General features: G+C 40.7%; 1 protein-coding gene across 1 annotated transcript in view; it reads right to left on the reverse strand.

Moving 5' to 3' along the window:
- FNDC3B (fibronectin type III domain containing 3B) overlaps positions 1-17,086 on the reverse strand; it is a 171,561-nt gene that overhangs the window by 104,005 nt on the left and 50,470 nt on the right. Inside the window, exon 3 of the mRNA XM_075157388.1 lies at positions 4,059-4,135. Coding sequence (XP_075013489.1) covers positions 4,059-4,135 — 77 coding nt within the window. The remainder of the gene's footprint in view (positions 1-4,058; positions 4,136-17,086) is intronic.

Here is a 17,086-nt window from a genome sequence, read left to right on the forward strand (position 1 = left end):
ATTTGTTTTCAAAAAAATTTTCTTACTTCACTTAAACTTAGTGTGCTAGATTCAAAAAGGACATCTGGAGCATGGCCACTGGGTGGACCACGACCAATACTTTGGGAATTTCATAAACTAATTTGAAACTTCATTCATAAATCAATCTGTACCAGAAAACAGTACAGAATGAGCTCATCCGCAAGGAACTTGGATGTCAACATTTTATTTATTCACTTAATTTATTAAGGATGCCAATCCAAGTTCATGCCAGCCCTGGCAAGTTTACATCACTATCTTTGCCATCCATCACGTACAAACACCAGTATTAAATCTGTACCTTGAACCTGGAAAACAGACAGATGAACATCTGTAACGCTGGCAAGCATGTTGGGCTATTTTAAATCTAGGATGATACAGATCTGCAGGACCAATGCTCATGAACTTAAAAGGATTGTCCCTTATGGCTTGCTCTATGTGAGTGTGAGATCTGCCCAACCTTCCTTGTGCTCAGAGCGTTGGGGAGGATCATCCTGTTAAAGGATGACTCCATCGATCGCAGTCTACACAACACACAGAGAAGCTCTGTGAGCAGTAAGCCATAATACAAGGAGTCTGTAGCTAAAAGCTTATGCTAGCCAAACATGGTTTTGGAGAACACCTCTCTTCGGGTAGAGGATGTACCCAAGACCAAAATCCTGATTCCCAAGGATGTGATGGATTTTCTACCATTTTGAAGGTCATTTAGAGACTTTCCTCCTTCTAGAAGTTACGCTCCAGTTATGTCAAATGCTATGTGCTTGATGCAGGAATACTGAACTGCAGGACCATGGCTTGAGTTGCATAGTTCAGACTACATGACCCCAATGTTACCTCCTGACAAAAGGAGTCTTACCAGCTCTATGCATACTTCATGCTCCAACCAGTAAATTAGTCCTTTAGCCTTAAAATATCTGTGGCAGGGACCACATATTAGCAACTCTGTAAATAAAATCAAACGTGGAGTTTCATGCCAAATTTTCATGTCCAACTACACATGAGTAATTCCTCAATCTCCAGTGGAATTGCTCCAGATTTATTTCAGAGAGAGCAGTCCTCAGCCAATAGCCCTAAGCAAACAAGTTCATGATCGTGCTTTTTGATATTTCCATTGTTCCAGTTCTCCTCATTAGAACACCCCAAATCCTCCTTTCCTCCTCCCAAACATATACTGTGAAAGCAGAAACAACCACCCATGAAAATGTCCCCAAATTTAATAGCTTGGCATCCAAATTATGATCTTTAATTTTCAGATCATGCTGACACCAGGGAGCCAGAGTGCTCTGGGAGCCAGGAGGAGGCATTGGGCCTCAAACCCCAAGGGCACGTAGCAGATGGACATCCCAACGGATGGTCCCAGCCTGCCCCGCAGGACTCAGGCGGCAGGGATGCCGCTCCATCTGCGGCTCAGAACTGGAATGGGCATTAACAGCTTGTGCCTCGCTCCTGACAAGTTGTAGGAGCTGCTCCCTTCTTCTCCTTCAACATCCAACAGTTGAAACCAAAATTGTTGACTTTGCAAGCATTTAATACAAATTTCTCTACCATGCCACCTTCCGCAACTAACTTTCACAGTAGCAATATTGTCCACCAAGTTCCAGCCAGGAAATTTTTTCTCTTTTATATTTAACTAACCCTTAGCCAACAAAGAATTGCAGAGACATGAACTCTGATCTGATAGTTCATATCTGCCAGAGATGCACAGAGGTTTGTCTGCTGAAAAGGAAATGCAAAATAACTGGCTTTATTGAACCAGCCTTTGAAAGTAAAACCATAGCATGAAAGATCTGAACTGGTGGTATTTGTCTTCTGTTATTTCCCTGGACTTTCTCCCACCCTGGCTAAGCCTCATCATTGGGAACATCTCTTTAACATCCACAAATCCAGCTTCTAGTCACAACTACTAATATGGTCCTTGAAGTCTAGAAATAGCATGTAGCTATTTTTCCGCTGCTTCCAGTGGAGCCAATCTTGCAGGGCACACAATCTCCTGCCAATTTTTTGCTAATCATTTTTACAATACCGAAGAGGTAATGAAGCATCATGTTAATCCAGGGTTACAATCACTAGATAACTAATGTAATATTTAAGGCTAATACTCACAGCTCCAACAGGCTTGGCATAACAAAATGGAAAAAAGATTTCATGCCTTTTTTTAATAGGCACCGTTACTCCTCCGCAGGGGTATCTGCTTTCTGCCTGACTCTTAGATGTACACTTTGGGGACAAATCAACAAAAAAATCAAATATATTTTGATTCATATCTCAGAGTGCATTAATTTACTTTATGACCTTTCCCTTGCCATTCTAAATTTGTGTTCTCACTGTTTACTATAAAATAAGAGTTGTTAACTATGAGGCAATAGACAAAAGCAAGAGCAAGTAAGGCAGGGACATTTATTACAGCAAGAACTAGTTTGATTACTACACGCTTTCAACTACTAGTTAACATGAAGCAGTCTGAAAGGCAAGAGGCTCGCTCGTCACACAGCAGAACACATTCTGCTGCCGAAAAGCACTGAATACAGTTTTCCTCTAAAACTTTACAACATATTTCCAGCTCCTTGGAAAAATTTCTTCAGAAGAGGCTTGGTTGGTTTTGGTTGGTTTTTTTGGTTAAGAAACTACTTAAAGGCTTCTTTAGTGGAATTAGAATGGTGCCCCACAAAAAGCATTAAAGAGGAACCGGGTTCAGACAGAGACACAACTAGAAGATTTCATTACTCTGGTTTGGAAAGCATTTCAATTATACCCAAGCATTTATCTCAGTGCAGGGACTGAGAGGTATACACATTTTAATAAGAAGAAGGTGTTAAAGTTATTTCAAAGGAAGAGTAAATCTTTAAAAAATTCCTCTGCATGATATGGGCCAGTTTATTAAATTAGGTGAGCACATAAGGAGTATTAACAGCACTGCAAATGCTGTCTCAAAGCGTACCCCAACCACCCACCTCGGGATGCTTGAGGAGCAGGAGGAAGCTGGACCACCCTGCCGTCCTGTGTGCCCCCTCTCTGAGGCTGGCTAACAACGTCCCCCATACTTGAGGCATGTTTTCACTCTGTTCAGAAGTTAAAATACCACAGAGCGATTGCAGTATTTTGTGGGATTTAAGTATGACGCCATCCACAATTTTTCAGAATTACACAAGCTCACATGTTTCCTGGGGAGGGGAAGGAATTCCAGAACATCATCCATTTTCTGCTTAACCAGATGTCAAAATATATGTATCAAAAGTTCTTATGCTATTCATCAAGGATATTTGAAATACATTGTATACTCTTAATGAAGCTTTCGGTCCAGTCCAGGTCTCAATGAAAGTGGTGAAATTACTGGATTTATTTTATTGTTCACAGCTATTCTGCCTTACATCAACCTTTCTTTATTTTCTTTTCTTTTTTTCTTCCTTACTTCAGAAAAGAGTCTAAGCTTTGCAGAAGATGGAAGGAACACAATCAATCTGGTGATCTGAAATGGTTATTTACATAGAAGAGCAGTAGCTGTTCAAGAGTTCCAAAACCTACAGCTTTGTGAAAAGCTTTTTCCATTTTTTCCATAAATAGATAATTAAAACACATTTATTGTTGAAAACAAACCAAAACCCCTTGTTCTTGATATGCTGCAAGATTTCTTCTGGGAAGATACTGAGGATCAAAAGCATATTTTATAGCTACATTGGCTCCTTCTCTCACTTCCACCGGTTTCCTACCCCTTCTGACTGTCACACTAGAACTTCAGGCACCACCTAAAAACGTGGACTTCTCTCCCTCTCACAAAGGGAGAGAAGTTGCACATATAGGCTCAATCTGTATGCATGGCTTTTGCTAGCGTTAAAAAACCACTGGTATACATACCAGTGTGTGAAGGTGCACACGCATGCTCACTTGTGCAAAAGTGTGTGTACTCAGTAAAGAGGAGGAGTACGAAAATGTGTATTACCATTTTCATTAATATTTCTAAATTAAACTGCAACCAAGTAGACTTCTCTACATGGATCAATGCTATTGCTTTTATATACATTTTAATTCTTCAAGAAGCATACCTGTGAGATATAACCGGGAGGCACATGAATAGGGGGAATGGATCCATTGGGTGACATCATGGGAACCTCTGCTGGTCCTAATAGAAAGAGAGAAATAAGATATCAGTTTTTTCAGTTAAAAAATTGCACAATTGCTCAGAAAAGGCTAAAAATAGCTTTATTTTTGAAGCCTGCAATAACAAAATGAGCAGCTCCACTAATTTCTGGTATATGGAAAATGCCTTGTGCCATCATTCTGAGAATAAGATCATTGTTCAATGACTTTACCATATATTCCGTTGAAATAATATTTTCATCATAAAACAACTAAAACATAGACTTTATATTACCCACTGATCAACTTATACAGCATTAAGCAGTAACACAATATGTCCTTTAGCAGCCCACAATTCCTATATTGAAATCTGGTTAAGTTATTCTTGTCGAAGGCATGGGAGCAGAGAACAAAGCAGAAACTGTGCAGCCTGGAATTAGGCAGCTCCCAAGGAAAGCGTCCAATTGTAGCAAAAAAATCACATATGTGAAAAACTATCTATCTATTTAAGAATGCACAAAGACCAAATTCATTATCTCAGCTATTCAGACTAACCTTGGAATGTGGTTATACAAGCAAGAAGCTTATGGTTTCCACTCCGAAATCCAGCCCTGAACATGCAAGTTCCATTTTGAGGCACTGAGTACTAATATAACAAAGCAAGTGCCATAACCATTCGACTTCTGCAAACAGAGCCTTGCAGCTAAAAGAAAGCGTCTAGATAAAATGGAAATAGTTTGCTCAATTCCTCATTGATTCAGCCATTAAAATCAGGAACATCACACACAGCAGTCAATAAAACGAACCCCCCAAACATCAGACAGATGTTTGCAATGTGAGTTTACTACTTTGAAAAAGAAAAATTAAGTTCATTACTTCCTTATTACATATTAATATGTGTACACTAACCTGTTAGTTAGCCCATTCGCCATGGGCGAAGAAAATAGTCATGGTCAAACTCATGAGAAGAGCTCAGAGAGAACTCTGCTCCTTGTCATTGTAAATTGAATTTTAGCTTTGACTAACAATACAAAAGATAACTTCATAACCTTCTCTGATGGAGAAGCCATCTAACATCTCCAAACCATATCACATTCTAGGTAAGGAAGCTAAACACTAAGACATGTGAAGGACTTCAGGCACAGATGGGATGTAACGGCCTTCAAGAGTGACTGCTCCTTAAGTTTAGACAAATCAGATGAAATCCCTGACAAAAAAGTGAGCCACAGTCTGTTGTCCGACATCAGCAAAACCAGTCCACACTAAATTATCAGTCATTCCCTATCCATCTACATTTTTATACTCCTCAGGCTGCTTATTGTACAATAAGCAGGACTTACCAACCTCTCAAAATCCAAGTTACACACAGGAATCCATCCGAGATATTTATATCTCCTCTGATCTTCGTTCGTTTTCTCTATCCAGTTATTTATAGTCTAATCAGCACATATGGTTTTTACTAGTCACATTTAGATTTGAAATATGGTAATTTATCATCGAGTGTATTAAGCACATGGAAACTCCAAAGGTTAAATTAAAAGAAGTCGTTTTAGGTGTGTGGTTCTACTGCTCTTCATAATTCCCTATACTTAACTATGTAGGGAACTTCACCTATACTACAGCCCCAATAAGAAAAAAAAAGTCATTATTACTTCTCCTTCTTTTTCAGCTCATAGGGGTTCCCCCCACCCCTATTCTCTAGCCCGTTCAACATTATTTGTCTCCCCAGATAGCCAACAATTTTAGTGTGGATGGAAAAAAATTCAGCATGAGCAGTAAGCGATTACTGGGGGGGGAGTTGCCATCTAAATGGCTGTATTTAAACCCATCAAAAATATGAAGTGACAATTGGTTCAGAAAGAACTTTACAGAAATATTATTTGAGTAAATGTGTTTTCCCTATCAAAAAAATCTCTGCAAATTTCTTTTGAGGAATATGGTTTTTTATTTTTCTCTGAATCTACTTTGGTCCATATACACTGCCAAGTTTCACTCCACACTAAGTTGGACAGTATATCTATATGTAATGGCCAATACCGATAAACGCACATGACACTTTTTTGGGGGATTCAATCCACACTGGATTATCAAGTGTTGTTCAGTTCTTCAGGATGGAACACACCTGAGATTAGGTAAAATGAATAGCTAACACTGTTACGCGACTCATTTCTTGTCAGTGATTTCTCAAACCTGAAAAACTGCAAGAAAAAAAGTCATCATAAAACCAAAAATCCTGAGTTCACCATTTAAGTAGACAGTAATTTAAACGTTACACATAAACGTTGCTTAATAGAATAAAGCTTTAATGTTTAACCTGTTTCAACCCCTCACCAAAATGCTATCTACTTATAGTCGTATCGGCCCTAGCCAGTCTTTCTCAAAAATAGGTACTGGCTTGGAAATAAATTTAAAAATGGAACAGTTTTGGAGTTTCTACATACAGACCAGATAGTCGCTATACAACAAATGAGAAACACTTTGTTCAGCACGCCTCATATCTGTCCTTCTAAACCTTGTGCCAATTGCTCATATGGAGTAGCGATCTACTTGCAGGAAGAAATCAAACTCCCACACTGATACTGTTGACTGTAACACTTCCATTCCAATACAAAAAAAAAAAATTGTGTTTTATCATCAAAACGTGCACTGTGCAAGATGATTCTTAACCTTGCATATGACCCACAAACTGTTAAAGTCATTTGGATAAGAGGTTTTAAAAGAATGACAGCCTAGTGATTTGCAGCTAGATTTTGTTTCCAGCGCTTTGATTTCAAGGCTAGCCAAATGACTTTAGCATACATTATTTCATCTCTCTCATCAACAGTATCAAAACAACTTCAAGCGGTAACGAGTAAAATACAGACCCCATCTCCACAGCACGAGTCCCAGGAATTATTAAATTATTATTCTTCCAGTGAAACCATTCCCCAATTAACACTAAAACAAAACCATACCTTTTGGGTTGGTGGGGGGTTTTTTTTGGCATATTTTTGTTTATGTCAAATATTTTTGAACTGTTAAAAAGTAGACATTTAGAGAAGGATGTTCCTCAGTTGCTTGTATCCACAGGAAGGATATAAGTAATGTGTCCTCTATGGAATTAGAGCTTTGCAAGTTTTAATTGAAGCTTGTGGTTCAATACAAAATTTAATTTAAAGGCGAAAAAGCCAGTCCATTCTAACACGGATGCTGTACACTGAAATGAACTCGCTTTAATACTTTTCGAACCTGTTAACAAACCGAGGCTGCCTCCCGAGTTCATAATGAACCCGAGCCAGAACAGCTTTGGCCACCTCTGCTGACAAAGCAAGAGGCCAAATTCCACCCCGAGCTCCAACACCGTAAATACACAGCACCTCCATCAGCTTCTGGAGGGCTGCCCCAAAATGCTGGGGCTGGCTCCATCCAAAAGGCAGGTGCAAGGAGATTATTCCCCCTCCTCTGAAATAAGAGGAAAAGCAGAGGAGCCACCAGGCTGCAGGCACCGAAGGCCATCAGCCAGGCAGGTGACAGACCACACTTGTCCCCCGCTGCAAGAGCATGAAGTTTTCATATTTCTAACACATGTTAATAGTCAAGGGACAGTAAAAGAAGCAACTCAGTCTCACATCATGGCAGAGCTAATTAACAGCTTGACACCCCAGTAAGTCCTCCTCTTCCAAGCCACATGCTCCCTCTTTTGTGCTGCTCTGTCACTCCTCTGACAGCATGCAAGCTAATTATTTTAACCATTTTAGAGGACCAAAAAGGTTTTGCAAGTCTATTGCCTTTTTAAAAAACACCTGCACACGTAGTCTAACAAAAATTACAACAATTTTTCTATTCCTTCTCGTATTATGGTTCATTGTGTGAAGCTGCAGATCAAAGCAAGTCTCCCTTCCATCTCTGTCTCCCACTTCCCTGGCCAAGAGGATGCTTCTGTCACAGAGAGATTGTCAGTTCTTCTGGCCATTTTTATTCCTTCAGGAATAACGTCACCATCTTGAGGAAACTTCTGTCCCAAGGTTTTCAAGGCTAATTATGGCCTTGGTTGCAATCCATGACACTTTAAAAATTCTTGTATAAAAGCAGTTTTGGAATAAGCATGCTTTTTTCTTGTTCCTGAGTGACCTTTTATGCATGCATTAAAGATCGTTTTAGTTTAATTAGTTTTTTTTCCTTAAATTATAGAAGCCAAAATCTGGCATTTCAGTTCCTCCAGCTATAGCAATGCATCTTTCCTATTTCTTTCTTTCCACATAGTGCTATAGGGGAAAGAAGTAATTTTACTACACTATTTTCCTTTCCTTAGTGCTTAGAGAGCATTGCTTTTCTCTCTTCATTACTAAATTATGTCACTGTAGAATATTTTTCACATCCAGCTCCAGCACATGGGCATATGTTTTACTCTGTGTTTCTACTGACCGTTTTGCGTAGCTTATTACTAAGAGCAAACCCTACCAGGCTGTGTTATAAAGTTCCCATTGTGAGACCAGTTACAGAAAACTCTCGAAAGTTCAGGAATTTCTCAGCCCTGTTTCTAGCAAACGTGTACTGACTTACCGTTTCACACCGCAATACCTGCATTAGCAGAGAAACAGTATGAAACTTGGTGATTTGGACACTTTTACTTTGAAATTTAAGAATCTTGTACATTTTAATAACAAGAAACTACTGCACTAGCTAAGTAGAAAATTAAATCCAGTCAGGTAAATGCATTACATTTTCTAAAGCTTAACAGTTATAACTAATCCATGAAAAAATATTATGCCTCCCTCTGATTCACAACAAAACTGGTATCACAGCTTTCACATAGGGCGCTTCTCAGGAAGTACATCTATGGAGCCAGAGGTGTGACCGAACGAAAAGCAAAGATAATTAAAGGGCAAATTGGCCTGCTTTGCTAAAACTAATGACCCAGGGCTTGCTGACCTTGGCTGGGACCCAAGGGTTTGCATTTTCACATGGATGAGCAGCTGTTCCGGAACAATTTCCTCAATGAAATAAGCACAAACAGGCTCCCTGTCGCTGCCAGGCACACGTGTCTTCTCCCTCCACTTGGTTATTCTCAAAGCAGCTTACAGACCAAACAAGGTGATGACAAGGAAAACAAAACCAAAAAAAATCCTGGATCCTTCCATTCATCTTCTTTCCTTTGCAGCAGAGGTGTGGCGAGTGTTTTTCCCAGCCTTTCAGCCATCCCCTAGAACTGCTTGTTAGCACAAGCTAACAGCGGTGCGTCAGACCACTTTATAGAAGCCTTTAAAGCAGGATGTAAAGAGCTTTCACATATAAACATCACCACAATTTTGAGGTGCAATCTCTCCCAGACAAGAGCTAATTCAGACGCTAACTTAACTCTGCTCAGATACGGTGAAAGGCAGAAGAAGAGTCAACTCCCCGGTGACTACTTAAGTTACTAGGACACTGGGTCTTCAATTTGCTGCTGATCAAGATCCGAACACTTTGTCCTTAGATGAGTATAAATCTGTAGATTAAAGCAACTCCACACTAGAGAGAAAAGAAGGAGCAGCTTTTACAATATTAAGTGCTTGAGGGGGTAAAATGACAGCTTTAAAAAATACCTTTGGAGAGGTCTGAAATGTCAGAAAAAATCCCACCTATGCTGCATTCAACCTGCCACAGGTGGGGTCAGGAAAGGGGCAAAACCAACATTATCAATACAGCTTATCAAGGCATAGGGTTAGCGAAAGCATCCAGCACTTGGCCATCCCCACAGCACCAGCTCATGTCTGAAGAAGGCAACATATAGAGATTTTTATACCACTTATCCATACATATTTGTCAATTTTTTTTTTTAAGACAACCTCCCCTACACATAAGGATGTGAATAAAAGGATGCCTACCACATGTCCATTCACATTGTCTGGCACCTCAACTGTTTATCTTCTATTCAGATCACAGTTTAGTAGCATGAAGTAATTCCTTCACCTTATAACAGTAGTACAAAACCACTACCAAAACCCTCAAGTTTAATAGAAAAGGCTCCATGGATTTCAAATGGTCTTGGATCCGGCGTCAAATGACTACTTAAATGCAAATGACATCCAAAAAAGTATCAGCCTGAAGACTCCTGCACGGTTTAGCCGTTGAACACAGTCACCTCAATCTGTACCTACAAACACGGGGATTGAAAGTGGAGCTCGAAGCGGATTTGATGTAGGTAAAATGCGTTTCTTAAACTCCTTTGCAACTTCTATGACTGCTTTATGTTTTTTCAACATCCTTTCTAAATCCTGTGACTACATTGTCACAAATTATTATAGTCCTCTACCCTCTGTCCCATCCCAGATTATCAAGTTAATTTGTCATAAGCATTTAAAAAATGATTAAAGTTATAAAAAAATACATCGGTCTCTCCGAGTTTCGGTTAATAATTATCATTATTAACATTAAACTGCAGATCATGTATATTTGATTTATATGTTCAGTACCTGGATCTCGCAGCCACAGCCCTACAATAATATCCAGTCTAGAGTCTGGGTTTGACTGATGTTTTCAACATGTGCAGACAAACTCATTCAACCAAACATCAAACCAAAATACTCAGAAATCTGCCAAACACATCAAGCAGACAGCTCCTGGAGCATTTTCTGGTTTATTTACATGACAGCACCTTTGCTGTTTACGCTAAAGACCCTTGAAAACAGTTTATTTTACCTGTGCTTGCTACTTGACCTGCTACACACAGCAGGAGGCTCAAGTACATTCAATTTGTAGTTAAACAACAGCACTCCACGCTTTAATGTAAGAACCAAGAGATTCCTACCCAGCAGCATGCTCTTTTGCAATGTGTGTCTCCCAGATGTTGTGTGCTGGTTTGGGGCATATTCTAGAAATAATACAGTAACCCATAAAAACAGGAAATGAACTAAAACATATCAGTTGCACCGAACATGCCCTGTCCAAAGCTATCACAGTACTACAAGCTGTTACACAGAAGTACTATCGCATCTGAATTTGAAGAGGAAGCTAGGTTAAATGTTCATTTTCATCTCCTATACTATGAATTAATAAATTTTCAAACATCAAACGTTTGACGGTTCAAACATTAAGTGCGTTGCATTTCCAGATACTTATCCTGAGAGCGTCCCGCTCCTCACCTACAAGACGCCACATGCCACCCCGCACCTTGGATTTTGGGTTCATCACACCTCACCAATTTAACAAGCGGAGGACAGTCCAGACGAGGTCAAGAGGCTGCTTTAACAGCCTGGCACATCGTCCCCTTGTGCATCAACAGCTTCTCCTCCTGCCGCGGGGCTGGAAGGGGAGCAGGAAGGACCTGGTCCTGCGGCGTAGGGCCATCCTACGCCAGGGACGGAGCACCACCAACCGCGATCTGCAGCGGCGATGACTAAGCTGACACGTTACAAGGAACTCAGACAATCTAAAGCTCGCTGAAGTATTTAGAAAAGGTTAGACAAGTATACTTGTTCAGCCACAGAGAATGGAGATGAGCGAGATGGATTCCTCAGGTCTCTTGCTGTTCTTCTACATTCCCAGGTGGGTTTTGTTTCCTTTTTAAACTAGGCCCATATATTATTCTAGATTTTCAATTTACGGGCAACATTTTGGAGTGGAACATTTTTTTGTTGTTGTTTTGAATAGAAATAGAGTATTTTGCTGCCCTAATCTGAACAAACAAGTTGGATTCTTTTGCTAAAATAAACCTTTTCTGATGGTTGGCTCATCAGCCGCTACTGCAAAAACACTTGCAAAGAGTATGTTGCAATACTTCAAGCATTGAAAATAAGCATACTCCCATGGCAATTCACCAGATGGGCTACAGATTGTAAATCACAGATGTCTAGACTAAAACACAAGAGACAAACATCTGTCTAAAATCAGTTGACTTGAATGGCAAATACTGTTAAATAAATTAGGACTACATTGGAAACAAAGAGAACAACCAACTACGTTGAAAACATCTGAAATTAATCCATTAGCACACAAGCCACAACACAATAACCTGAAACTGGAGAGACATTCATTTCGTGATGAACATTAGCCCAAGATGACATCCTGACATCTGAAGCAGGAGCACAAAAGCATTTCTATGACCCAGCACCACATCACCCCACAAGGACTCACGAATCCATCCCCAGAACATCTGGCTGGAGTGGGGTTGTTATTCTCCTCGCTTCACAAGTGAAACTGTGGGACAAAGAAATGAAATGCCTGATGCAGGGTCACACAGGAAGCTTGTGGGAACGTAACTGGACACAAACCCAGAATAGCGTTTAGGTCATAAGACAACACTTAAGCCTGAAAAAATCTTGTTATTCAAGATTTAAAGACCGGGAGGTTATCACATAGAAAAATACTCTATTTTGGGGGGGGGAAAGTCCTCCTCATACCTACTAACTTTTTTTTCCTTTGCATAAGCCTTTGTTTTATGATGGAAATATGCCAGAAAGTCTGCGGATGAACAGAGAGAACGGCACTACCAAGAAAGGTGAGACAGAAGAGACCTTACCCAGCAAACTGCAGCCTGTCCTTTGCAGGAGCTCCGAGAGAGAAAAGGAGACCATAAAGCTGAATTGAGGGAGGAACTCATCAACTAACTATTGCCAACCCATGAAAATGATGGGAGATCTCCGTCAGCATCAGGCTTCATTTTAGAATCAAAAAAACCTCACGTATCAAGTTTTGACACTGCTAAAGCTTTGAACAGCCACAGAAGCATTGGCATCCTCCAGCTGCGCCTACAGCTCTGGAACCGAGCTTCCCACCAGACCTACAGAACCGCTGCACTAACTTTTAGGGGAAACGGGTGTCATCAAATGAGAATTGTTTGGGTTTTGCATCAGTTATTAGCAGCATTATCACTTACATACGATACAACACTAATTGTCTGATACCAATAGAGGTTATTTATTTCTAGAAAGACAAACAACAAGCCACAAGAACGTCATAAGGATGGAAGTTCAACTATGGACATTATTTTGCCTTTGCAATTTTGAGACAGCTTTTCAACACATTGTAATGATGTAAATGTTTTTTGGGGAGCGTGTGCGCACGTGTCAGCTTTCTGGCACATTTATAAAATGGCATTCACTTGCAAAAAGTTTTGTTCTCTGCAACAAGTTTATACAAATGCTAAACAATCGGCTTTGAGCACAACTTCCATTAAAGGTAGCGATAATCACACAACACCAGTTTTCTGCAGCAGCAAAAGAAAATGCTCCAATTATTCATAATATAATTATTGCATTCCCATGGCAACACCAAAAGGATTGTACAATCAGCAACAGACCCAAAACCTAGCCAACAATAAAGTTACACAGTAGGTTTTCTTCCGCTGCCCCAAACGAGGCAGCAATTAGGTGATGGCTATTCTTTACCTGTCCACCCACAGCGAGAACTAAAGCAAACTTTCAATCCTACGGCCCGCCTAGCGCTGACACAGTGCCACCAGCCACCGTGACAGGGGCTGACGAGTTTTGTTCATGACACGTTTGGATCCTGGACTTTGGTGTATCATCTAAAATTCTCTATTTGAACGTGATCATCAAAAACATAGCAATTAATATCCACCTGCCACAAACAAGCACTCTATCACGTGGGGGCGGGGAGGGAAGGAGAATCATCAGCTGTTAGTCCAGCACCTATCTGAGTACCATTTTGTGGGGCTGCGGTAAACTGCCATCTCCCTGGGGTAGAAGTACATTTTATATATATATAAAATATATACATATTTTTAATTTTTTTTTCCATTCAGTAAGGCTTAAAAGCAAATTTCAAGATATTTAATCTTTTCTGTCTCTCTGTTGGGAGTTTTATTACAGTATTGCACTTACACCAGAGTAACTTGGAAAAAAATGCAAGCTAAAATTCCAAGTGTGGCAATCAGTGCAGCGCTCAGAGATGCCCTCGGCGAGCCCAGGGGTTTCCCAGCTGAGCTTTGCTCGCACCAGAGGGAAGCTCCACAAAGTCCCCAGCTAGTGTCTTCCATTGCCTACCTGCCTTTGCATTGGAAATGTGTTCAACTTGAATTTCTTTCCCTTAGACTTTTTGCTTGTTCATTCTCCACCCACGATAGTGGACGGAGGAACCTTCCATTATTTTCTTGCCAACAACCCTTTTACGAAAGCCCGCACCCGTCTCCCTTCACTTTGCCAGATCTCCCTTGAGCCTGCTCTTCCATAGACCAAATGAACCCCATTTTTCAAGCTTTTTTCATAGCTCACGTCTACAGACCCTCCATTCCCTTGGCTGCTGCTGCACTCTGGACCTCTTGCAGTCAGGCCAAGCCAAAAGGAAGGTGCTCAAATCCCACCCAGAGCCACCTGAATCCCAGCGAGGCACAAAAAGCTGCTTACGTTGACTTTGGTTCCTCCTCACCTCTTCTACTCCAGCAGACTCTTTCTGTAGCTCTCTTAACTACACGGTGGCTGTCCAGAGAAGGCTCTAACTTGCTTTTTCACAGCCTGCTTTCATTTATAAACACTAAAGGTGTGGAGGAAGGCTGTGACTCACCCGGTTATGTTTGAAGGGCCCCATCATCCTCCCCTCGTTTTCACTTCACTTCTCCTATTTCTAAGCTCAGCCACTTCAAGGAGCACATTAGTTGAGTTGTGTTTTAAAACATGCCTCTAGGCTAATGACACCATTACAGACTTCAAAAAATAAACTAGAAATTCTTATTTTCCTGTGTCCCCAGATAAACAATCCTAATCACATGGCATGACATAGCGGGGAGAATTAGACTCTTCCCTTTCTATATAAATTAACTGCTCCTGAGAAACAAATTGCATAATGAACTAAATTCTCCTAATCATTAAAATAACACTTCTAATTTAAAAAAAAAAAAAAAAAACAAACAAACCTAGGACAGTTTCTCCATAGCACATCTAAAATATTCTGAATTTTCAAAAGGGAGTTTCTTGTTGGCTACAGCAACTGTGAGATCAATTTACCATCCAAAACATTCATTGTGTAGTTTGATGGAGATTAAAAAAACCCTGTCCAGGGAGTACACATTCCAACCGGCCACCACTCTTCAGGTATTTATCGCTGAGGAGTTTTTAGGGGAACAACGTACAGCTTGGGATAATGCAGAGGTTATTAAAAAGTTTTCAAACACATGAGCAAAAAGTTATCTTTTCATGGTTCCCAGGTCTTCAGCGTGTCCATCCCAGCACAGGAAGAGAAGCCCTGCCTTGCAGGAGAACCGGCTGGCTCAGGAGGCTTCATGGGTGCAGTTGCATCGGAAGAATCCCACTGAGCGGGCCCTTCCCAGGCTAAGGAGGTTCCCAGAGGGATTACCCCAGCACAACACAGCCCCCCATGACAACTCCACCCGCAGGGTTTGGAATTTGTAGAAAGCAAGTAGGGCGTGGGTAGAAGGGATTTAGCCACTTTGTGACTATTCAAGGAATGCTCTTGATTTCCTCTTAACAACTTTAGGTTGAAAAACTACCTACTGAATTATTTAAATTTCTTGGTACTTCAACTCTATTGTTGGGATCTAACATCTCAGTTAGTGGGTAAGTGAAAAGTCCAAATTCAATTATTATAGCATTTCTCCTTACAAAGCAAGGATAGGGAGGGGAAGTGGCAGCTAAGAATATATATAGTGTGTTCTTTAAAAAAAAATATACAATTTTCAAAAGGTGCAATTCTGAGTCATAACTTTGGTCCTTGTGGCTGCAGGACTGCATGTGCTAACAAGGGCAAGGACTGTGTGTGCCCAGACAGAAACGGGGAGCACAACAGCCTTGACTTAAACTGACTCACTGAAACAAATCTTACCCACCTTTAAATTATTTTTGAGCATTAAAAAAAAAGAAAGAAAGAAAGAAAATCACTCTTCCTAGCATTTCTGTACCTAAACAACTATCAAACATTCACGTTCTAAGGTAGAAACCATCATTTCTGTTCAAAATCTCTCATGAGTTTGAATGGAATTTCTATGCCCCAGAAACTGCACGCAGGTACAACTGTGGAACTTGTGTGTTGCACCTGCAACAAAAGTGCTTCTCTATCAAAAGCAGCAAGAAACCCACAGGCATATTCCTCCTTTTCTTTCTCCTCACTTCCACCCGAGCCATCCCTGGGAAGCTCCTCCAGCTTAGTAACAGGATAAAAGGATGACAAGCTAAAACAAATAAAATGCATCCAACTGTCAGACCTATACAGTATATACTGTCCTAACACCCTGCCTCTGCGAGGCTGCAACCGCCCAGCCTCCAGGTCAGCCCCTGGGGCTCCCGCACCATGGTCAGGCTGATGCTGCCTTTGGTAGAGCCTGCAGCACGAGGTGTTCCTCCACCCAACCCTCTCCCCATCCCTTCAGCTGCTCCAAAGCAAACTGCTTATGAGGTCAAGCAGCGAACGGCATCTTTTTTTATTTCTAAACTGTTTCAGTGATCTGGTCAATCAGGCATTACTGCCGACAACGGCAGTGGCAATGACGGGACAGGAATACCTGGAGTCAGTACTGCTGCACATCCAACAGCATTTGTCTAACGGTGAGGAAAACAACTCACTGGGTCATATGAGTTTGTGCATTAGCCCTCCCAGCACACAATTAAAAGAAATAATGAAAACAATTTGTCCTGGTGACTCAGTATCTCCACTGCTTGAAGAAAGCCCTGCTTCTGTAACACTGCATCACTCTGGCTTCAGATCTATTCCCATGGGTCTCAGGCTCGTGACTCAACCGTTTTCCCCTGTATTTGCTCATGCAGTTACCCATCAAGAAGTCACTGAAATTTGCATGCATCATAGGGTCTGGCTAAAAAGCAAATAATCTAGAGAAATTAATATCCCTGGAGAATATAAAAAAGAAAATTAACATTGTTATTTTCCTTGGAAGTCTACAGAAATTACAGCTCATCAACCTTTCTGGTTAAAGACTGCATTGTTTACCACAAGCCTTTCTAATGTTGAGACTGCAACAATGTTCAGCAACTATTTTGGAAATGTCAGAAAAAAGCATCCTGGAGAAACACTCCTCATGCACTAGCTACTTTATTTGCTTGGAGTG

This window comes from Calonectris borealis, chromosome 9 (genome assembly GCF_964195595.1).
Source record: "Calonectris borealis chromosome 9, bCalBor7.hap1.2, whole genome shotgun sequence".
In the NCBI taxonomy this organism is placed as follows: Eukaryota; Metazoa; Chordata; class Aves; order Procellariiformes; family Procellariidae; genus Calonectris; species Calonectris borealis.